The 25,276-nt window shown below is 40.2% G+C and overlaps 1 protein-coding gene across 20 annotated transcripts in view; it reads right to left on the bottom strand.

The window, feature by feature from the left end:
- kcnt1b (potassium sodium-activated channel subfamily T member 1b) overlaps positions 1 to 25,276 on the bottom strand; it is a 117,592-nt gene that overhangs the window by 28,800 nt on the left and 63,516 nt on the right. For 13 of the 20 annotated variants that reach the window (XM_074639045.1, XM_074639031.1, XM_074639032.1 and 10 more), the window contains exons 4-11: positions 21,537 to 21,575; positions 8,491 to 8,570; positions 7,024 to 7,129; positions 5,472 to 5,522; positions 5,311 to 5,359; positions 5,036 to 5,095; positions 2,525 to 2,599; positions 2,225 to 2,308 (exon numbers count right to left, since the gene is read on the bottom strand). In XM_074639045.1, the coding sequence (XP_074495146.1) occupies positions 2,225 to 2,308; positions 2,525 to 2,599; positions 5,036 to 5,095; positions 5,311 to 5,359; positions 5,472 to 5,522; positions 7,024 to 7,129; positions 8,491 to 8,570; positions 21,537 to 21,575 (544 nt within the window). The other 7 variants (XM_074639035.1, XM_074639040.1, XM_074639049.1 and 4 more) reach the window with 4 other exon arrangements.

Here is a 25,276-nt window from a genome sequence, read left to right as displayed (position 1 = left end):
TTCAGCTTTTGGAACGATGCAGCGCGCACCACCACCACCACTGACAAGGAACAACCAATCACAGCCGGCAAGTATCTTTTCTTTCTTCAGTAAATATCAGTCTACGGTAAATATATAGAGGAGAAGTTAATCATTTTAGTGCAGGACTACCCAGAGGTTGACAATCTGTCCCATGGACTATTTTACTGGCTTCACCCTTTCCGTCCGAGCACGTCACAACATCCGGTTGAAAGGTCAGCAGAATTGATGAAGACAAATCGAACAGTAAAGCTACTGTGAGGGGATTTATGGTGCTGGAAATTAATGAATCTTTGTTTTGACTGAGTTTAGTTAAGTCAGTGAGTCTGCAAAATTACCGCAACTTCATCGTCGTCATCGCAGCACGCATGTTTTGGTTGCTTAATAACGGCAGGTGCGACAAGAGCGCAAGGATGAAAGCTGCACGGCTGGAGTTTTTAGATGCTACATGTGAACGACCCCTGAGACCAAAACGACCAATCAGTCAACTAATCGACGAACAGAGGACAGCCCTACTACAGAATATTGCTCTTTCTCCTTCTCCGTCTTGAAATGTACTGTAGGCGCTCACGACTCAATTTCAGTTGCACCTTGTTAGCATGTTCTGCCTGCCACCGCCTCCCTCCACCGCCTCTCCAAACTGTATCTGTCTTCTCTGCATGTGCTGGTCTGCTTGGCCTCAGTTTCTACCATCTGCCCAACTATACCGCCTTGGCAAGAGGCTCGTACTCTGTCATGGTCTCATCTGAGTCACAGCGAGAGAACACACTACATCAGTTGGACATCATCTAATTGTCACTTTGCACCTACTGTATGGTTAATCCTGGACAATACTGATACTACAACACCAGAATTCTGTGCACCAGGCGTTTTCATCCCCTCTGTGCTTCTATGCTGCATTGCAGTGTTTGTCTGTTTTTTCCTGCACTTGCCCCTCTTTTTTGCTTTGGCTTGCCCTGCTGTTGGTTCTGCTTTCATTTAAATGTTAATTGTTTTAATGTGCTATGGTCCCCCAATAACTATAATTTATCATTTACATTATAGGTCTAGAGTATTTGCATGCTTAGAGGTTGCATCAATAACCCCCATCAACTGCAGCTGGTGGCATAATGAAGATTAACTGAATGAGTGTGAGTCATAGTTAGCTCTCTATGTAACCATCCATACAAGATACACTCCTGAAACAAAAACGCTGTCCTATGGTCGTGGGTCTGTTCAATCGTAAACTCAAAACCTGAGTTGGATTCATTTAATTTTTTAGGCAATTGTTTAAAAAAATGTCCTCCATCTCTAGCATCTCTTATCTTTTCTCATTGGCTAGTGCAGTGTAAATTCAATTCTGTCCAGACAGCTGAATTGTATAAACCCACTCAGCCCTTATGTCACATTCACACCATTTTACTTGCACGAGTTGGTCTGCCGGGATCATTTATGTTCATTGCTCTAGATGCTCAGGAAAGGAGAAGGGGCTTGTCTCCATAAAGCAAAACAACTTTTCTTTCCGCCATCAACCGTTGAAGAAATAACCACTGTTGCTGCTTTGTACATGTTGTGGAAGTCCCAGATGTGTCGGAAAACCAAATGTTGTTGTGTCTGGGTACATAACATCACGCGCCTGTCAGCTGTATTCACATAGAGTGCCATTGCACTGACAGTATCTAGCAAGCCACACATCACTACTGCAGTATGAACCCAAAATAAACAGATTGTGCTGTGATTTAATTGCAATAAACGGATCAAAAGGATGCCGAAATAACTACATAATGATGCAGATTTTTAAAAAGTCTGAATTCATGGTTTGTCAAGTCTGTCCGCGAGACGTCAAGCAAACAACTTTTAAAACGCTTGTTTTCTGAATGGAATTCGGATCGATCAGTGGCTATGCTTACATTGTAGTTGCTCCAGCAACACTCAACTTCACGTCATCTGGGCATAAATACGGCAGCGACGTTGTTGTTTACAGACAGACGGCATTCGCATCGCTTCGCCTCTTTGCATTGACTTTGTATGTAATCGCGCCACACGAAAAGTTTGCTTCGCGCTTGGTGTGGATGCGCCATTATAGTCTCCTTTAATAATAAAGGATAAAGGATCATTTACTTTCAAAGCCCTCAGTGGTACAAAAAAAACTAAAAACAAATATGTGTTATGTGTGCGCTCTTTTATGAAACACAGCTACAGTTTGTACATTATTGAAAATACTTACGATCATGTTCTCCAGGGCACCTTTGGCTAGCCAGCAGTTCAGAAACACAGGAACGAATATGGTTCTCAATGGTTCCCAGAAGATCTTAAGGAAGAAAGGAAAGACAGAAAGGAAATCTTTATTCTCGATACAGGGAAGAAAATAAATTTGCCCTTGAACGAGGTACACATGGTATTGAGGTATTAACATTAGATTATTGGATAGCTCAGAGCAATACAATATCAAAATGACCTTGAGCCTGTGCTAATACATTTTTTATGAAACATATTGACAGCTCACGGGATTTAATGAATTACTCACTGTGATTATAAATGGCACTGAATTGATCATCTCCAATATGAAGGATATCTGGAAGATCTGCTCCCAAATGTTCCCCTAGAAAGGAAATTGAGAGAGCGCAGATTATTTTAGAGAGAAGTGAGATTCCAGTAATAACGAGGGCGTCAGCTGAGACACGAAAACAATACTGTATAACAGGCAAGAAGGATACTGTTTAGTATGTTGTAAGTCCATGCTACTCTAATAATACAAATTAAACTTTGTTACAAACAATTTCAGTATTGATCTGAGTTTATCAAAGCCGGAATGGAGAGGTCAGTAATTAATGCTGGGTCAGGAAACAACACTCCTCATTGACCCGTTTTTGTTCTTGAGGCATTCAAAGCTAGTGCTCGTTTGTGGAGCATTTTAATGATGCTTAGCTACTGTGCAACAGTTTATATATAGAAACAGAATTATTATCATAGTCTTTGTAATTAAATCTATCTTTTTTTCCAGATTTTATTACTTTTTGAAGAGTTTACTTTGTAAACTACTGAATGCTGCATTTTCTGCTCTGTATAGCTTTATGCTATGTAAATTAAGTTTATTAGTACCCTTGGATTATTACATGAATTATGTATTCAATAAAGCCTTGAATGAAGGAAAGCTAAGCTATTTCCAAACAAAAAAAAACACTTTTAAGATTGAAAATACTTGGCAAGATGAAGGCCAGATAATACAGTGTACTGTATACATAGAGTAAACGAATGGCTGCAGCTAATTGCACAATCAGCGAGTGGGACTGAATATTAATCACATATTGAGGGCGCAGCAGAGTTTACACGGAGCAGTTCAGTGGTGGCTTCTGTCTATGATGGAGCTATTAAAAAATTTAGAAAAGAAAAGTTTGTGACACCAAAACATTTTAGAAGGTTACATTTTATCACCAGCTGAAAACAGAGGATTTGCTCCTCATAAAATATATGCAGTACGACTCCCTAAACAGTCTTCTGAGAAAGGAAAAAAAAGATGTGGCAAGACATAAAAGGATCAAAAACATTGCAAATAATAGGAGGATCACCACAGGGGACGGAGCTGAAAACTATAGAACAACATGTCTAAGAGACACTAGCAGTCTCAGAACAGCAAAGCTAATATTTCCAAGCAAAGACCAGCTTGTTATTGAGGTTGGCAGTACTTTTAAGACTCTGGACCTTTGATCTTCAAAAGGTGTGGGTGGTATTAATAAGACAGGTGTCTTCTGCATATTTGGTCCCCAGAGAATCCCGAGGTTATTTAGGTTTATTGTATTCAGATGCAGAGTGGTTGAGTTTCTCTTTAATGTCTTAACGTCTAAATAAAGCAAGTAACCAGTAAACAGAATGCAATGTTATCCAATCAATCCCACAACCATTTAATGGTAGTGTGTAAGATTTGGTGGCATCTAGTGGTGATGTTGCTCACTCCTCCCTTTCCAAGACCGCAGTAACGTGAGCCGCCGAGTGCATTTGCAGAAAGCAAGCATATTTGGTCACTCCCATAATGATAGGGGTATTAAATACGTGACAAATCCCTTTAAGGTACATTTTGAAGAGATACAAAATGTGCGACTAATCGCATTTAACTACCGACAATCATGCAATTAAATATTTTGATCGATTGACAGCCCTAGTTAAAACGCAAAAGATTCTCTCTAGAGTCAGTGTTTGGTTTGTCCGTTCTGGGCTACTGTAGAAACATGACGGAGCAACATAGCGGACTCTGTGAAGAGGACCCGCTCCCTATGTAGATATGAAAGGCTCATTCGAAGATAACGAAAACACAACGATTCGTAGTTTCAGGTGATTATACATTAAAGTAAACATAGTTATGAATATTATATTCCATTTCTGCTATTAGATCCCCAAAATGTTACACGCTGTTCCTTTAATAACTTTTATTGTACTTTTTTAAAACTTCTAATTTATAATAGCTGCTGTACACTGCATCAGAGAGGTTTTGTGTGGCCATATTTCATGTTGTATTTCTATTGTTGTACTGGATTGCATTACATTGCAAGGTATTTTTTAACATGTTGTCCACCTCATTTACAGACTGTACAACTCCATCTGCTTATCCCTGCTCATTAGCAGTGGAGGAATCTCAGACAAATACTGACCTTTTCTATTAGTGGGAACTTGAGTAATTTCCATAAAATACATAATGCGGATATCTTCCCACTACTTGCACAGTCCTCCTTTTAAATGCAGATGAACTGAGGACCAAAGTGCACCTTTAGAGGAGTCTCATAGATGAAACAAAAACAGCACTTCCAGCCCTGCAAAATATAACTTGTGTGCATGATGTCTGAGTCTAAAATGAGTGGTAAAAGTCTTCTGGCCCTGTGTCTTTGATAGGTGCCTTGCTTGGCCCTGGCATTTGGACTGGACACTGAAAGGTGTCGGCCTACGAGGGAGAACAAGCGGGATGTGTTGGACTTTGATCAGACAGTTGTTAAGACATCAGCTAGGATTAAAGAGAGAAACTGTGCACTGTGGACACGTTCCTTACCTTGTAGCTGAGATATGTGATAAGTATGGCCTCCAAGAAACTGATTAAGGCCACCGTCACCTGCAGCAGACGGGAGAGGGAGATAAATGAACCGAGCAATTGCAAACTCATCTCTTCTGGCTGCTCGACCTTCACTGAGGAACTACTGGGTTCTGCAATGCTTTTATCCAACAAATGGCTGCTAGAGTGTTTGGGTTGAATACCACATTAAGATTCCATTCAAGCAGTGGAATTTGATTTATGTGCACTTTCGTTGGGAGTGTTAACAGTCTCACCTGTATCGCCCATACAGATTTCCATCTGGTAACCCAGAAAATCAGAGACCTGTGAAAAACCATATGAAAGTTTTCCTCACACTTCAGAACACCTCCGTGTAATCACAACGCACAAAATGAACTTCAGTTTACAATTAAAAGCCATCTTAACTGAAACATACCAGTCGATTCCTGAAGTGTTTGCAGTATTGTTGTTGCTCAGACATATTGCACTGTGGAGAAAAACATAACAAGGGAAACAGAAAAAGAGCGTGAACATGTGTGTGTGTGTGTGAATGTGAGTGGAAACATGCCCGCTGGGAAACATTCCCATCAGTTGATATGATGCCATAAAGAACAAAGTCAACGTGTCTCTGGAAGCTGCTGGCAGTGAGCACAACACAAACAATGCACTGCTTCCACATGACTGCACAGCGGGGGCAACTTACTGTACACACACAAAATGAATAAAATCACTTCAAAATAAATAAGAAAACTTTATCCCCAGGCAATGTTAATGTCATCAAAACCACACAATGTAATTGACTTAAATGCAGTTTTTAGTTCTGAGAGTAATTCTCAATTAGAAAAATAAAAACCTCAGACATATTCAAAGTGTTGAAAGCAACATTTGCATATAAATAAATCGTTCACATTTGTTGCTCTACGCACATGGCAACGGGATAATATTCTTGGAAAAATCCTCTGGCATACGGCAAGCCATCTGGTTGGTTTGGAATATAATACAAGAGGAAAATGATGGATGGTATTAAAACTGATAAGTAGACAGTGAAAGGAGCAGCATCTACAAAAACAGCTTCTGGACAGTAAAATCCTTCTCTGAAGCAAAAGATGTCCCATTACCTTTTTTTAGCATCAAACATGTTGACAAAATATAAAACAAAACAAAAAAAGACCACAACAAATCATATAATAAAAAGCAACTACAGTGTCAAGAAAACATGGACACATCTGGAATAGGGTCATGTCTAGAAGGTAACCCACAAATTGCGAAAACTTGCAAAAACCATAGACTGCATACAAGAGGAGGACGTAGTCACCATGACGTCACCCATTGGTTTCGGACTGCCGTTTTGAAGCCACAAGTTCGGCATTTTGGCTGTCACCATCTTGTTTTTTTTGCAACTAGAAGTGACACGAGAGGGTGGAGATAGGTACAACTGAATGTTGAATAAGGCATTTCTAGGCGACCAAAAAGATAAAAATGAACTTTCAAGGACTGAAAACACACTGTGAAAGGGTTAAAGTTGTAAGAAGAAAACACGGACAACTCCCAGACCGGACAACGCCGTGGTAGCGACCTGTCAGTCACAAGGTAACCACACCCTAAAGCATCCCCTGCTTTATGGCGTATTTGACTCTAAATAGGACCATAATTTTCTAAATGAACATCATGCTGTATTGAAGAAGTCTTGAAACTAGCGATTGAGAACATAAACTAATGTTTACAATGTTTACTGAGGTCATAAATCAAGTGAGAAGTAAAGTAATTTTCTCATAGACTTCTATTCAATCAGACTTCTTTTCCAACCAGATGAGTCGCTTCCTACTGGCTATTAGAAAGATCCTATCCTAACCCTAACCATTCGAGGTCTATGCCAAACCGTAATCATCTCGCGAGACCTTCGTAACTTGTAGGTTACCTTCTGAACACGACCCTGGATTAGGGGATATTTGGTGAGTGGGGTGGCAACTGCTGAGTGTGACTCTCACCTTGAGTTGTCGTTGACCTCATTGGGGTTATCCAGGCTGACCCTCACTATGTAGAGGACACAGGTGAGAACCTTCAGTGAGAAGTTGAACAGGCGGATTCTCAGGCCTGTGAACCAAAAAAGACATTTGATTTGACTAAAACTGGTCTGGCAAGTGGTGAAGGAGTTTAGTTTAGTAAGTCTTTGCTATTTTTTCATCATTTTACTTTTAAAGCTCTGCACGCATTCTGATCAATATCTCACACTTTTTCCACACTTGTCCACCATCTAAAGTTCACACCCTCCAATGTTATGACCACCTCTGTCACTGTGAGTCTACTGCTGACGACAAACGCAGCCAGATTTCTCCTCAGTAGAAAGTTGATACTGCTGGAGCAGCAGTTATTTAGGTGCATAAAATGCATTTAGTGAAAGGCCTAAAGAGACTAGATCTGTCGAAGCCCTGAAGCATGACTAATGTAGCTCTGTGCTGCTCTGGCACCCTGTCACGACGGATTTCCTCTGACGCATAGCGTTCAAATCCTCCAAGAATAACACAAAAATAACACCAGCGCATTTATGGGCTTCTAATATGAAGAAAGCCTACACAGCAAGATAAATAACTGGTGGGATTGGACAGAAATAAACAAGAGGGATAATAATGTTTGTTGATTCACAAGGTTTGAATAAGAGCAGGCATATAGTAATAAGCAAACCACCGGATATGCAGAAGAGGAACTTGGCTGCAGACATGCTTGCCAGGCAGAGGGTGGTGCTAGTTGTATTATCCATTTCCAATCAGCCTCAGCAGCTACCTAATCTCTGGTGACGCGACCTCTTCAGATGAAGCCGGCATCAATGTTAACATGATTTGAAACCGGACAAACAAACAAAGCATCAACGGCATATAGAGCAACAGACCCCTGCAGCCTGGTGCGACATTTTCATTAGTCTGCTGTTTTATGTCAACGACTGTGATGGCTTAGTGACAATGACAAGTTGAGGGAAAAACAGCAGATGTCAGTGTCGGGGATATGTTAACGACACGTCCTACCAGAGACACAGAGTTCCCATAGCGTACATTTTTACAACTAGATGCAAATGAGTGTCTTCCAGACACAATGCACCAAACTGCTGAGCTGCACCGAGGTCTCTTTCAGAGATGTTGTGGCATCGCCAGTCTTATCTCCTATTGAGAAAAACACTGCAGCGCTGCCTCGTTTCTCAACAAATGAACCGTACTCTCTCTCCTTCCTGGGCCGTAGTGTGCACACCTAAATATACTGTACAATGCTTTACAATGAGGCAGCTCATATAATAATGAAACCCCACTGGGACAGGAATACGATATGCGTCATCACTGACTGCAATAACCTACATTATGCTTTTATTTGTGCATTTAGCTCCGAGCATATCGAGCAGCAGCGAGCTTCTTTGCATTATGGGAAGAGAGGAGAAAGGTGCGATGCTCCCCGTCGGCTGTACTTACTTGACCTTTGGTTTTTGATGAAGAAAAGCTTCAGCCTCTCCTTGAAGGTGTTTTCGTTCACGTAGAACTCCACTTGCACCCTGTAGGGAGTAGTGACATTATGTCAGTGTAAATGTACGCAGGTGAGCATGCAGGCAGTACCCCCTGCCAACATACACACACACACAAATGAGCAGATAACATTTGACCAAACAGCGTAAATCTTTCCATGGTACTGTATATAATCAGGAGTGAGACAAAGCAGGGGATTGGATTTGTTGAAATCAGTGTCACTTACAGTAAATGTATCCACATGACATTCATATGTTTAATCATGTTTGCATTCGGGCTACAGACCATGACAATACCAGAGTTTCAGTAAGGATACCAAAATGATATACTTGGTTTGAGCAACATAAACATATTTTGCAACAAAACCCAATTTTTACAACGTCTCAATGTTTCGGTATCCGCTGCTGAAAATAGTCGTCAACAAATATGATATTTACTCCTGTTTGGATAGTGTTTGCTAAAAAGTAACCTGCCCAGCTGTTTCAGGAAATTATTTTATCAGTAAATATTTATCAGTGACCGGTTTCTAAAGTTTTACAGCACGTCTTCAGTAGAAACATATTGGCTTGGGATTGACGCATTGTTTGATTTTTGTCTTCATGGTGTTTTTGACAATAACGAGTATGTCATCAACCTTGTCCTTTAAAACCATAACGCTTATAAGAAATTTGCCCATATAAAACAGTATAAAGTTTGTGATTTGGACCAGAAAATCCGAAGCTATTAAAAGGTACGAGCAGACATAATGGACTTTAATTGGCTTGGGAGCCTGACCAAATGACCGCTTAAGCACGAATGATGATGTAGATACTGTACTGTAGATGGGTTAGATGAATGCAGGTAGTGAGACCGGCCTAATAACAGCTTCTGTAATGCAGAGAGCTTGTTGTCATTAATGAGCATGGAGAGGAACTAACAATGGTCTCGCGGCTCCAGGAGGGACATTTAGATCCTTCTACTGTACCTTGTCTGACAAGATGAGTGCAGGGTGTGAAAAGACAAGAGAGGAGAGAGCAGGAGGGCAATTACAGCAGCCAAGTCCCAAGGGAGGCATGTGGGTGTAGATAAAGAGTGTAGGTGGAAGAAAGAACATGATATATGCAGCATCTTCCAGCTATTCACGTCTCTCCCTCTTCCGGCTGTATCGCCATGGAGACAGCTTCCAAGGCAGGATATGTTCACCGATGTCTGTGTGTTTCTAGTAAGAGGAATTAGCTGTAGCACACATACACGCACATAATGACATTTTCTTGTCTATAGGCACCAACCACACACTCCCAACCCCGTGATTCCATCCTACCTAAACACACAGCTATATGCAAACCAAGTGCATCGACTGCTTTATCACCCGAGAAGCAGTAAAAGACCGTCATAAAAGGCTAATAGTGGCGAATCAGGCCGTCAATAATGTGTGTTGTCTCCATTGATACAGCTGTCAGAACAGACAACAGCTACGCGGGCTTCATGTTTACCCAGCTTGCCTACAGGCACCTGCAATTACACTTCACATATGAAAACGTGGATGCAGCAAAACCTGAAATGTGACTCATGTACATTAGCATGGGCCGAGGAAAGAACCCATTACATTTTTGGAGCGGATCCCAATCATTTTTTACTTTTTTAATAAAATTGCGAGATAGAGCATGGCCTTGGTGGACATCTGCGTTGTCTGAGTGCCTGTCTAGTTTTAAATGAAAATCGCATTGGCTTTCGCAACACAGAGAAAAAAGAAGCCTACTAAACCTGGTGTATGGGTAGAGGAGACAACCATGTAGTAGCATGTCCCCTCTTTTTATATTATGAAGTGAACGTTTCTCTGCTTATCTGAATGTGAGGTGAGACACCTGGAGTACAGTCGGTAAGCATTTGAATGGAGACAGGACATTTTCTGTTGTGTTGGCTCTGTAATCCATCACATTTTATTTAAAATGAAACAATGACTATGAGGTTTAAGTGCTGACTTTTAGCGCAGTTTGAGGGTGTTTTTATCCATACTGGGTGAACCATGTAGTGCTGCAATTATAACATTTTTAGCCATTCTAGCTGCATGGCTCTTCCTTGCTTTAGCTCCTAACTTTGCTTTAGTTGGTTGTTTAAGATTTTTGCAGGGATTGGTACCAAACAGGGATGTTTTCTTAAGTCTGTAGAATATGATGTGTAGACCAGGACATCTCTGCAGCACCACAATATTTAATTTAAAATGCTATTATGACACACATTTCGTCTTTAACAAATATTGCGGCTGCTGCTATTTGAGAATTGCAGTAGGCCATATTGCGATTTCAATTAATTGTGCAGTCCTAATCCACACTATAACTTCATAGTCATTTGATTTTAAATTTCACAACACAAGCGTTGAGTAGAGCCAAAAAAAGAAAATGTTCCCCCGTCAAACACTTACAGACCAAAGTGTTAGTGTTACCACCTAGGCAAAGTTGAGGCCTTTACTTACTGTTTATGTTCACACAATTAAGAAGCACTAGACCATAAATGATGATAAAGATCTCTGCCAGGCACTGTGCCTTTTGTCATGTTTCTAAGTAGCTTTAACTAAGGCTACAAATAGCACCTTTTCCACACTTGACTGCCAGTAACTGCAGACCCACCACAGCAATACCTTTTAAGTACTCACGCTGTTTTCTTTGGCATCTCTGTAGTCTGCAAACCATCAACACCAATCTATGGACATTAGCCCAGACTTGCAAATGTAATCATAATCAGTTTGAATATCCAAGAAGCAAGACAGCATCTATAACCCGGTTGGTACTTCTTAACCTTAGGAAGAAAGAGACACTCCCTTTACTTCCCTATATCTTAAAGATGATGGGCAAGGCATAAGCCAGGAATGTTGCACATAATCACAATAGACGGAGAATGACCTCATGTCCTCAACTAACAAGTGTACATGATATGTAGAGCCTTATGTATATGTAACAGCCATACAGAATATGTGACAGTCAGTTCATGATCATAATGAAAGTGATGAGGAGCAAAAGTGTAACTCGAGGGAAGAAGATTGAGTCTGATGGGAACGACCTGTGATAAAGCTTTCAGTGTTAAAGTGGATCACCAAAAGACAAATACGCAGAGTACACCATGACCACTGCCAGTGATAGGATTACAATTTTATGCACCCTCGCCTGAAACAGAGAGAGAATACAAATGCATTGTAGACTCTGTAAACAAACAGCCTGTTGACCTCGGGAAAATCTGTCTGGCAAACGCCTCCGTTAATGGAAAAAGATTATATATATTGTTGAACAGCCGCCAGATGCTCTGTGCCATATGCAATATGTGTCAGAGTGCTGCAGGGGCAAGCACAGGTGAACAGCAGCAGTATCAGTTAGCCTAGCGCAACATCACCTGGGACTAAAATGATGACGGAAACTCTGGGAGGAAGCTGCAACACGTCAATCCTGAGATGGTGCACTGATGCTGCTGTACGCTCTCTGATCAAAGCAGCAATCAAATCCTGTAAAAAGGCATTATATAGTGTACAATCAGCATAAAGTACCCACGCCTAAATAACTTAATTACCACAAGTGCTGGCATAGCAACAAATGTGGAAATTATCAGCCCAGTTATCTCTGAGTGAAACGACACGCTGTATCATGGCTCACGATAAGATCCAGGCTTTGGGGCACAGCATCAGTACACAGACCAATAATACTGCATCTTGTCTTGTAAACAACAGTGTTTCCCATCACAGCCTGAATACAGATTTTTGCTCTGTCCTCCACTGTGACAAAGCAAACAGTTGAAAATAGAAAACCTCCCATGCACTACTCTCAGACATGTGCCCGATATAAAACCTGCAGGGATTCTAAAAATATTACACTTAGAATATTCAAAAGCTGTGGACATCTTTGTTATCCTCTGATTCTGTTCCACCGAGCTGCAGCTAAAACTTCCCATGGCGAAGGTACCTGTCCAATAGCCTCATTACAATGCAAAAACAGTTGAATGGGCTACAGGCCAGACATGGGATGTTGAAACTGTGAAAGTACTTTGTCAATAGATACTGAATGAAGGACTCTCAAGAGGGAACATTTTGTTATAATCAGCTGTGGGGAGGATAATCATCTCAACGGGAGATGGATGGCCTGTGGGCTGATAAGATGAATGTGAAAGATCAGGCACAGGTCATTTTGTGTCCTCTACGACAGCGGTTCTCAACCTGGGATCTGGGCTCCCCTTAAGGCCCTGACACACACGTCTGTCAGCCTAGTTTTTGCGGTGTGTCCCACATTGTCCACTGTAGTCTGCCCGTGTCAGAGTTCTTTCGGATGATTCAGTATGTTGAATCGGCGGCGGAGCCCGTCGGTGAAAGAAATCCCTCTGATTGGCTGTTCAGCTTAAGCGAATCAGTGCAGGAGAAGAGAAACGGATGTGAGGAAAGCAAGCCAATGAGGTAAAGTCAAGAGGACACACACGGAGAGGGCTCTTCTCATTTTTCATCTTCAAAGAAAGACTACATGAGACGACGCAACTGGTGGCCTTCGTCTCTGCTAGTACTTTGATGTCGGGGTTAGTGTGTCTGGGCCTTTAGGGGGGTGACAAAGATCAAAAGGGGTGTGCCAGGAATTGTCTGGTCTGAGGTTGATAAAATTTGATTTGCTCATGTATAACTGAAATCATAATAACAAACTTACTGGATAATCTATACACAAGTTGTTATATCAAAAACTATTTCAAAAGATATTTTTTTTTGCTACTTCGTAGCAAAATTTGATTCTGCTTCAATCCATATTTGTTGGCGTTTAGCTTTTCAAAAACAACAAAACAAAAAAGAAAATAGGTTGGGAACCACCGCTCTAAGGCATCCAAACGCTCTGTAAGCTGCTGTATATGTACGTGGGAGATGTGGAGAGGGTCCTAGCTGTTCTGTATGTGCACATTTACTCAAGGACGTAGAATCCCTGAAGCCTTTTGTTCTAAAGCACTTGCTATTGTAAGCGCACAGCAGCACAACTCATTATAGTTTAGCCCTGAATCAGCATGTCAAAGACGCTGATTCAAAGCAGTTTGTCACATGTCTCTCAAGGTCTGTCAAGGAGTTCTGACAGAAAAATGTGCAGTTATACTGAGAGTGCAGCTCATTTTAAGGTTGACTACACTGTTTGTGTAATAATAAATTAATGTCGACTTCAGCGAAGATTTCAAGAGCACTCGAGATAAATTGCTGAATAGTTGTATAACGCACTAGGCAGTGCCTGAGAAAGGCAAAACTTCATAAAAGAGATGTTCCTCAATAGTTCACAATAACAGAACATGTCCAACCCAGAATACTCTTGAAAACTTAGGAGCCTTTCAGAGGATGTTAGTTAAAGGGTAACTTTGGTATTTTTCAACCTGGACCCTATTTCCCATGTTTTTGTGTCTAACTGACTGATAGCGCCAACAATTTTTGAAATTGGTCCAGTATTGAGGGAGATTGTGCAGACGGCAGCTGCTCACGGATCTCAATATGGTGCTATTGGGGCAAGCTGGCACCGTCATTTATGTCCACTAAAAGTGCTTATGTTTGTCATGACAGGCTTGGATTGTTATTATAAGTGTCTGACAACATTATGGAAAGAGTCTCGCTCAAGGAGAAGTCTCGTTCTCAAATCTGGCAAGGTGAGGTGTTGCCGGGAGACAATTGTGGAATAGTGGAATACATCCATGGTGGAAACGTGAGTGCCAGCTGGGCAGATTTTGTTGTGTTGGAGTACAGAAAGCGCAGCTTAGTGTTATCTAAAAGATTTTCAATGCCACGGCTGAATATTTATATGATTTCCACAATGTGGATGAGGGCTTTGAATTTGATGGCTGCCCATATTTATTTGAGCCAGAGTATATAGATATTCAGATTTCACAACGAGACTACTCCTTGAGTGGAACTTGGACACAATAACAAACAGACCGGATCAAGTGAAACGTAAGAAAATCGTCTTATTTCTCTGTAGGGTCTTTTCCATAATGTTGTCAGACACTTATAATAACAATCGGAGCCGGTCTGGGGCAAAAACAAGCACCTTTAGTGAACGTAACGTTACATTGACGCTGCTCACTTGCCCTCGCAGCTCGTTTCGCAGCTGACAGTTACAGCATTGTCCCTCAATACTGGACCAATTTCAAAATATTTTTTCCTATTAGTCAGTTAGACACAAAAACATGGGAAAAATACCAAAGTTACCTTTTATGAGTGCTATGAACACAGAAGTAAATCATATTGTTGAATAGTTCTGTGAAAGAATCTGAATTTCTATGCAAGGTAGTTTTATAGAACCAAATCACATCCCCTTGAGGTTAAGGCTCAGCACTGTAAAAACTACTGAGACCTCTGGTCCTGAACGGGGCCTGAAAGTTAACGGCTGTCAGACTGGAGGATGGCATCTTTGGGGCCTTGTAAAAAGGCCACACGGGTTGTATAAGATCTGCTTGCTTAGCATTAGTTTTTCTCAGAAATGTCTATCAAAGAAAGATCCCGACATCATCCCAGCATCGAACTATAAATAGTAGAGCTCAGAAAGTGGCAGATGAAGTTAAACTTACTCTGTCTGAGAAATGGGACAAGAAATTGTACCCAAGAAAGTAACTTTAGAAAGCCCAAGAGGCCATTTTCTTGTATAAGCATGTGGCGGTGTCAAAGGAAAGCTGGAACGCTCCAGAACACGGGCCTGGTCTTGAAAGTGCAGCAATTTGCCAAGAAAATAAAAGTATGAGGTCTCTGAAATCTTTAAATGAGCAAGGTCGTTTAGAGAGAACTTAATAAGAACTCAATGTAACATCACTAATATTGAAAGATGCCTTTGAAACACACTAATCCCTCCACTACAGTACGCAACCACTGGTATATAATCAAGCAGTGTCTATACCTCTAATAGACATACTATGATTAAAGGCACAATCAACTTTTATCAGAGTTTTATGTAGGGATGCAGCTATCGATTATTTTTGTAATCAAGTATTCTACTGATTATTCCACTGATTAATCAAATAAAAATACATTTGCTTTATTAAGGAGCAATAGCAAATATACAAAAGAAAAGAAAGGACAGAACAACTATTTTTTCTATTTTTTTTTTACAACATTTGTTTTGTTTAAATTGTATACAATATTATCTGTCAAAACTAGTATATTATTAGTGCATTTAAGTGCCGTACTACAGTTTTGGTTTCAAGGCTCCAGACTAGCTTTTTTCACCACCGTCCCAAAAATATAATTTCAATTGTCCCAAAGTCAGTGTAAACCATCAAAACTTCTAAATGTTATCCTTTAACCTTGTTATTCTCATCCATATTGGTTACTTGCATACAAACACACAGTTCAAATGATTAGGAAATATATGATTGTATTTTTATTTGAATATTTGCTTTGATTAAAAAAAAGTCTTGGCATTAGTAGTTTAGTTATATATTATAAGCTGCTTAGAGTTAGTGTTAGAAGTTAAACAGATCATAATATCCTCTCTAATATCTATTTTATATTGCTGTGAAAACGTCTCCTTCAAACAACTGAATTTATTCAAGTTTCTTGCCAAAAACTAAATTTTTCAAGATTACATTTGAACGCATCATGATGACGTTATAATTTACCTTCACCGAATACTAATTTTTGATTAAATAGAATAGAATAGAGAATAGAGCTTGAATGCATCATAATGTAACTCAATGCAACCTTCAACGTTAACGTTAGCTGTTAGCTCTGTTATTAAGCCATGCAGGCCTGTGCTGCCCTAAATTCAATCTGTGCACCAACCCACGAGGGGGCGGGGGTGTTAAACAAAGCCACATTGATGATTTTGAGTTTCTCTAGGAATCATTACAGTCCTAGTTTTATGCTGAAAATTTCAACAAAATACAAGTAAAGCATTAGCTGTTTAATTTCAATAACATAAGTAAGAAGATACTACAAAGGAATAATGCAGATGTTTTGCCATTTTGATGCTTTCGAAGAAACTCCATTCTAAATTTATATATGGAAACCTCTGTAGATAAACATGACAGGTGATCTAGTCTATCCTTCATACGAGAGCACACTTAAATGTTCTACAACTGCTCAATTGACTTTACTTTTCTATGGACAGCCAAGAAAGAAAATGTGTCTCTTTTCACACTGTACCACTTTCAGGAAAAAAGGTTGTAAAGGGATGTAGCCTACTGATATCACACCAGCCTCTGTACGCACACTGCGAAGACAGCAACGATAGTATTCCATTTGAAAAGACACCAGTAGGTAGCAGCTTTACAAATCAAGGTCATGCAGAGTCAAATAAAGCCTTCAGATATGAAGGACACATTTCTTTCTCATCGTGTTAAAGAAAAAATCCACCTTTTGATACTTTCACTGCTGTAAAGTACATATCACTATTCTGTTGTTTAATGCAATCCAGGAAGTATTTTCTTATAACCTGCTACCTACCTTGGGTCGCTAATCAGGGAAGTCACAGTATAACGCGCCTCCATATTGAGAGGCAACAGCTGAGGTGGTTCAAGCACCCACTAAGAATGCACCTCGGGCACCCTTGACCGAGATGAAATTCTGGGTTTCATTATGTGCTGTTGCTGAACATGTAGAGATGCTTCTGTTGCTGATGACCTGAAACCAAACATTGTGGTTTGTGCAAAGATGAAGATGCTCTCTGATGAGCTGAAACGCAAACTTGCCATTTCCTGTGATTATATAGATCCACTGCAACCACAGGAAGTACCTTAAAAATGTCTTCTCAGGCATTGTGTGTTTGTGTAATGTAGTTTTTCATGTGAAACAAACGAGAAACAATCATTCCAGGAAAGCGAGGTCCACCACCAGTAGCTGAATTTAAGTTTATGTCGATGTTTATGAACCGTATTCCCTTTAACAAGGTTACATAAAACGCTATATGCTCTGTCAGCCTGAATTTCTACAGATAGGCTCACCACAAAAGCATAACAGTGATGAAAATAACACTCGCATGACAACACATGTTGTTAGCTCTCCACTTAGCACGTCCCCAAGGATCACAATCCACTTTCCAACAGTAGCTCGGCCCCAGCGAACACTACACTCAAGCAGGAACCCACCACCACAGCTGAGTGGTGAAACCTCTGCAGTAAGTCTGCTATGGATATGCAGAACTGCCAGCATGTCTATTGAATCACAGACTGTATAAAGTAGTAGACTATTTAGAGATTTGCAGTTTCAAGAGGGGAGTTTGCTTGATTGACAGGAGTCTAAAGCCCGGGCCACACAGCGCGCATCATGCTCGCGTGACGGCAACGTCGCGTGTTGTTTTTTATTTCGGCGTCCATGTTAACAGGTTAGAGTGGACACACTGCCCGCATGAGACGCACGTCAGACGCGCGTCAGACGCGCGTCAGACGCACGTCAGACGTGCGTCTATTTTATAGAATAGAAGGCTCGCCTATTTTTCACGCTTGCCGCTTACCTCTCGGCTGCGTCTCCCAGCAGCAACAGACAGTGAAGGTGATCTATTGACAGTATATGAGCAAGATTACTACAGTTTCCATGTCTAGACATCTGTAGAATATGTCACTGACCATCAATATTTTACACTTCCTATCTAGATTTCAAAATAAAAGTCCTCTAGCGTTTTTAGTGCACAGAATCATTCATTCATTAACACAATGCTTTTATTCTGAAATACTCTAAATAAAGCAGTTGTCTGCTTGCAGGTTTCCATCAAGTTAATATAGTACAGGCTTTTAATTATGTAAACACTGTAGTAGTCATAGCAGAAACCCTACATATGCTATACATATAATAGACTGGGTTAATAGGTTATAAGAACATCAGGTGATAGTTGGCAGTATTTTTCCGATTCTCTCTCTTCTCTCTTTCTCTCTTTCTCTCTTTCTCTCTCTCTCTCTCTCTCTCTCTCTCTCTCTCTCTCTCTCTCTCTCTCTCTCTCTCTCTCTCTCTCTCTCTCTCTCTCTCTCTCTCTCTCTCTCTCTCTCTCTCTCTCTCTCTCTCTCTCTCTCTCTCTCTCTCTCTCTCTCTCTCTCTCTCTCTCTCTCTCTCTCTCTCTCTCTCTCTCTCTCTCTCTCTCTCTCTCTCTCTCTCTCTCTCTCTCTCTCTCTCTCTCTCTCTCTCTCAACATCACGTAACTTTATTGTTCTTTCTTTTAGAGGTGTTATTTAATTTTTTTTTAAAGATATTTAATAATGATTTTCGTTTTCTAAAGGTTAACAAATAACGAAACTGTTTATTTTGCTTTGTTTTATAATAATTAAAAAAAAACACTTTACTTATATTTATCATTCTGAAATACTTCAGGTGTTTTTCTCCATCAAGGCGCAGTTCAGCAACAAGGTGATGAAAAGCTCCAAGTTGCCTGAGATGTCGGAACATCAGCATTTATAATGTAAATTGCTGTCCCGCCCCAGATGTAAATTAAGTCGTTTTCGATAAAAGCCGCAACCTGGAATGCTGTAGAACAGGAACCCGAAACCCCCTGGAAATGTTGTTTAAAACTGTGCCAGTCAAAGTGAAGAGGGATTGCTGTAGGCTCTCTCTTACTACTAATGTATTTATTTATTTTTTTGTATTAATATATAGCCCACAGAAATCCCTCTTCACTGTCAATGAAGAGGGATTTATATATATATATATATATATATATATAGCCCATAGAAATCCCTCCTCATTGTCAGTGAAGAGGGATTTATATATATATATAAATCCCTCTTCACTGACAGAAAAGAGGGATTTATATGGGCTATATATTAATATTTATGTATGAATTTATTTGCTTGTTTTTAATAATATTTACAAATTACCACACAGTTCTTACCCTTTTTTGTCTTAAATAAATATAAATCACATTTATTATGAAGTTAAATGGCCATTAAAAGGCAAACTCTATGTAGAAAGAAAGGGCTGTCAGCAACAGCAAAAACACAGCTGACAGGTAGCTCCGGGACGCTCCCGAGACGTGGGTAACTCGCGTCTAGTGTGAACACCCTAGGTGGGCATGACGCGGCCACGACGTGACGCTGCCGTCACGCGAGCATGATGCGCGCTGTGTGGCCCCGGCGTAAGCCTATTACAGTCAGCTGTGGTTGTTGTTGCTTGTTTTTCCTGCATTAGCTCAATGCACAATCAGGATTTAGCGGCTTCGTTAAAGCTGCAGTCGGTAACTATGAGCATATGTGATAAAAAGTTATCTTTATAAAACTGTCAGTATATCCTGACAGTAGTGCATGAGATCGATAATCTGTCCTCTGTGTCCTCCGGTGCTCCTAATGGCATTTGCAAGATTTCACAGACCGGAGGAAAACAACATCAGAGCTGAGCAGTCTGGGCAGGGCTGGGCAATATGAAAATATATATTGTCAAAAAGATATAAAAATGTCTGTTGTATATCTTTTTTTCTATTGCGATATAGGTTAGATGTATATTTCAGGGTTTCTGCCAGTGTATTGCAAGCCTGGCGGCCCTAAATTTACTCCCCACTTGGCCTAATCATCGAGGAATTATGTATTCTTAATATGTTTTTTAAACTAAAATAAGTTACACAAGTAGCCAACTCCTTTAAGGTTTGCTCAGTGTGTGTAGGTTGTGTGCTTAAAGTTAGTGAGTGTCAGTGTGCGGTCGAGAGAGAGCGTGTGTAATGGACGGTAAGTGTTACAGCTGTGAACGTAGCAGTGCAGGGTGTCTACTGTTTAGAATGAATATTTATTCATTGAATTAACAGAAATCCCCTATATCATGATAGAAGGTTTTGGCCATATCGCCCAGCCCTAGCCTTTGGGCAGCTGTCAATCGCTGCTCGCGAAACTCACAAACTCTGATCAAAAGGTCAAACTAGGCAGCCCAGATCAATTATGAATCAATATTCTGTTACTGCAATGCCTATTTCTCACCTTAAATGTTTTCAGAAACATATTTTAGTGAACTGTTTGGCTGTAAAATGAGAATCAACATGTTGAAAATAAGGAGCCAAAACCAAGCACCGCCCACCTGACAGAGTAAACTTTCTCATTTTACAGCTAAACGGTACACTACAAGATGTTTCTGAAAACATTTGAGAATCAGTGCTGCCTAGTTTGACAGTTTGATTGCAGCTGCTCTGATTGGTTGTTTTCCTTCGGCGCTGTAAAATCTTGCAATGCTATTAAAAGCACAGGAGGACACGGAGGACACAGAAGAACATGATTTTTTTTTTTCACAGATTATCTGTTTCATGCACTACTGTCAGGATATAGACCGTTTTATATAAATAACTTTATCATATTTGCTCAAAGTTACCGACTTTAGCTTCAACAGCAAAGATCACTCCAAGCTATTAACCCAAATAAACACTCCAAAATGTCCTTTGAGAAAAGAAGAGATGTTTTTTCTACCTGATGGCTAAATCCATTGCACTTGCACACAGCAGCTTGAATGTAGTAAAGTACTGATACTCTATAATAATAAACTTTCTTATAATCAGTGACCCAGCAGCAGCAGTACACAGGATGAGTACAGCTCAAAAATTGACATGTTGGTGTTTTCAGCACCTAGATAACACAGCACCCATCCAGAGACTCTCATCTGTGCTCACATGATTAATGCTTTAAGACAACATCTTGACAACAGTGACAGAGTGAAGACTGGTGTGAACATTCAGTCAAGTGACAGATAATACACCTGGAATACGTTGATAAAAACACACAAGCTTCCTTTTCACCATTTACTGTGGTATAATCGAATGTGACAAAAATCTGCGTTCTGAGCTAAATGTTTCCTTTGAGTCTTTGCCACAACAATTGTTGAAAAGGTAGCCACACATGAATGGATTATCCTCAGCATTCTGCACCATTATCACAAAAATCATTGCCCACTTTACAGATAACGTGTAATGGTAATATTACCTCCAAGGCATTATGTCCACATCCAGTGTATGCAAAATCCAAAGTGAACACGGAGTACGTAATGTGCTTTGGTGATCTCAAATCAGTCCTGTGTGTACAGTTACCATTGCAGACACAATTCATGCCATGCAAGCATGATGCTGCCAAGGACTTACTGGGCATTGGTTGAGTCCATACTGTACTCCTCTTGATACCTGGACGCAGCACACATGGACACAGATAGGCACAGGTTAGGAGAGAGTGGGGTCGAGAAAGCAGGAAAAAAGGGAAGGAAAGAGCAAGAAAAGGGATGCCACTGCGATTGATTTGCAATCACTTGCATCTCGAGTCAGAGTGCAACCATTTTATAACCTTGTAGAAGAATCTGAACAGTTTGTGCAGCAAGAAGGATCAAGATGGGATCTGATACCATGTTGATATCAGATTAATAATATCGGTGATGAGACATCTACCAGTTATTGTGTTAGAATATCGGGGCGGAACTGGATGTTTACTAATTAATGCACGATGATAAGCATCGTAGCCTCGGGGCCTCAAGTCATATCAAGGCGCCCCCGCAAATACAGATCCTGTATTTGAGCAGCTGCTTCTTACTGCACAGTCAAAGTCTACTGTCAAGACTTTTCCACCAAGGTTTCGTTGATTGAGTCACCTCCAAACTCCAAATACAAGTAAATAGAAACATTTTACAGTGGAAATTGACTGAATCTGAGCTCGACGGGAAATACTAAATGTATTTCGGAGCTATAATTCATAGGGCGCATGCAAGGCAAACACTGCTCATTAAAGTTAATAAAAAAACAATGCTTCAGCTGGCTTAAGAACAGATGGGACACTTAATGCAAACCACAGGGGATCAGTGGACACACCTCCGTGGTCAATCTCATAGGTTGAGGTTACCATGGAGAAAGAGTGTGTAACACTGATGGAACGGACGGACAGAGAGACATACCCAGATATTGATTTTAATGATCAGGAGTCAAAGGTCAAACACTCAGATGGATTTTATGCAGAACAATTTGAGTTGTGCACTCTAAGACTATGACTCCCTTTGGAAACCAATTGCTGAGGCTGAACCACAGAGTTGAAGTATTTTATGTATGGTATAGTAATGTGTTTCCTAATAGTGCACACATTCATTTCAAATATACAAAATTGCAAATAAAATCAACCCAGTAATCACACACAGACAAAGGTGACACAGCACAACGTGGAATTGGCTGAGGCAGAAACCCACAAAGCCACTGTGACTTTTATCACAGTGGACAGTTTAACGCAACTTATAACACAGGAGTGACTAATAACATTCATTATGAAATTGAGCCATCATTAATGTTATTTGTTACAGGTGTGCTATAACAAGTCAAATGTCTGCTACAGAAAACTAAAGATCCCTTATCCCCTTACAGAAATATATAGAAAGCATTAAGAGCAGAGCTTTCATACCAATGTTTCTTGTAGTGTGCACTTTCCTTCAGAAAATGTCTGATATCTAACTCTAAAATTCAGTCCCGATACAGTAAAGGTTATCAATTTTAACTAGGGCTGTCAATAGATCAAAATATGTAATCGTAATTGATCGAAAATGAATAGCAAATTTTTGTATCTGTTCAAAATGTACCTTAAAGGGAGATTTGTCAAGTATTTAATACTCTTATCAACATGGGAGTGGACAAATATACCAGAGTACGATTACTACGTTCACAACCGCCCAAACAAACTGCACCAGAGTTTGATTAAAACAGACTAAATGTTGGCTTGTGAAAGTGCCCTTACTGAATAGCCAATTAGTTTTGATTCATACATATAATAAAATCTGCATACCCCCCTACAGTTCAGTTGGTCTTCTGTGTAATATAACTGAAAGATATTACTGTACATTGAGCCCCTCAGCCAAAGATTTAAAACACTATTAACAGAATTATTATTTGAGTATCAAGTTTGTAGGTTGTTGCACTGCTCTTGCAATTCAAAAACGTGTGTAAATACACTGTAAGTCTAGTGAGTAAGACGCTTCAAGGTCCTGCCCAAAGCACGTCTAAAAATATCAATTTCGTGGTGGATGGATAAAAATATAATTCAGGTTGATATCCCTTTGAAGCTTGTAAACACTCAAAGCCTGTCTGCTGGTCAGAGTGTGAAGAAGGAAAGCTGAAGGAATCTGTGTTGTAAAAAGGTCGTCATTTGGCAGCTCAGGCCGTTTGGCTGAAAAGTTTTTGACAAAACAAGGAACATCATCGTCCCATTAACGCCTTTCTAAAAGGACTAATGGAGTGTCCATTAAACCCAGGAAGTAGCCGGTCACAAGAGAGGACCCATCCCATTTCAGTAATTAACCAAGAACCTTTCGGCATCTCAACCACAGTGCATAGTCGATTATTATGGGTCCCAGGAACCAATGAAATCGTTAGCTGTGGAATTCAGTCCAATGGCTTTTAGTGGAATTTGGATTAATGTTCCGCAATGTTCGTTCGTCTGTAGCTTTTTAGTAATGCTGCCATAAAAAGATTTAAAAAATGCTCAATGATAGGAAAAAACAGGTTTTAGTTAGCAATGATATTGCAAGAATGAGCTTGACATTGTTAAAAGCCAGATTCAATTCAATATTCAATTAATTTCACTTTATTTTAGACATGTAGTGCATATAAGAGGGCGATAAAAGATATAACAAAGTTCAACTGCATTGAGGAATATGCAACAAAACTGATGCACTGTATGTGGCAGAGCAACACTTCACTTATTTTCCAGCTATTTGACTGGTGCACTTACTGTACTACTGTACCAGTGTGATTTGCTAGGTGCCGACTGCCCCTTTATAAACTTAAGTTCAGAAGTGAAAGAGCAATTTGGAAAAGATTAGTCCGCTTATCACGGACACTATACAGTATATAAAAAGAACGATATCAACCCCTCTGTGGTGATCCCACTGTCCATTTTTTGGCTATTTGACAACACTTTAATGAGCAATAAAGATGCTATCTGGCTGCTAAGAGCTTTAGAAGTGTAGAGGCTAAGATAAACAGAGGCTCCCTTTGCCTCCATTAGCTGACAATACTCAACACACTGAATCTGTTCCTCTGTTTCATATTCATGCAGCTAGCAACATGATGCCCTTCACGTCTTACTCTAATTATGATAAAATATATACACCGAAAATGCAAATAGATCCTCACCTCTTTGCAGCAGATGTGGAATCACAAGTATGAGCTGAGCTACTGAGATAACAAGTGCAAAATGAGCAGCACTTTCAAAGTATTACATTCACTGAGAACTGCCTCAAGGACTGACTGATATAAAGTGGGAGGGCCTCACGCACGTACATACACCATCTCTGCAGCAATTTCAAGGGCAAATGGGATTTGTAGTTTTCAATCTGTTTACCTGCGTCGGGAAGCTTGCCAAACTTTCCTCATATACTACAGCTCCCATACTGTTCCTCACATGCCACAGAGGCAGCTCAAGTTCTCCCCTCCAAAAATATGACTAGTCAGTTGCAGTAACTTAACACCAAGTTAACAAGAACAAGACTACAACAAAACAACAACATCCTGCCCTATAGCTTAATTATTCTGGCCATAACCTATATGATAAGGTGCTGATCTGTACATACACCTGGTGGACACGATCACCCACATACTCCTCATTCTCACAGAAAATACCTGTGTCTGACTGGCTGGCAAGTGTTCATTAAAACCTTATAATAGAACACCTCACACATAGTTCAGGTCAACAGCTAAACCTCAGTTCTAAATCGGTCTGCAGGTATATTAAACTGCAGGTAACCATAGCAACAGTACCTCTGTACCTTTGTGCTACGCTACCAGCTACAGTGACTCTTACTGTGCTTTTGAAAGTGACCTGACCAGGTGTTAAAATGACTGCGAGGAACATTTAA

The sequence above is a fragment of the Sebastes fasciatus genome, chromosome 6 (genome assembly GCF_043250625.1).
Source record: "Sebastes fasciatus isolate fSebFas1 chromosome 6, fSebFas1.pri, whole genome shotgun sequence".
Classification (NCBI taxonomy): Eukaryota; Metazoa; Chordata; class Actinopteri; order Perciformes; family Sebastidae; genus Sebastes; species Sebastes fasciatus.
This window is presented reverse-complemented; position numbering and strand designations above follow the sequence as displayed.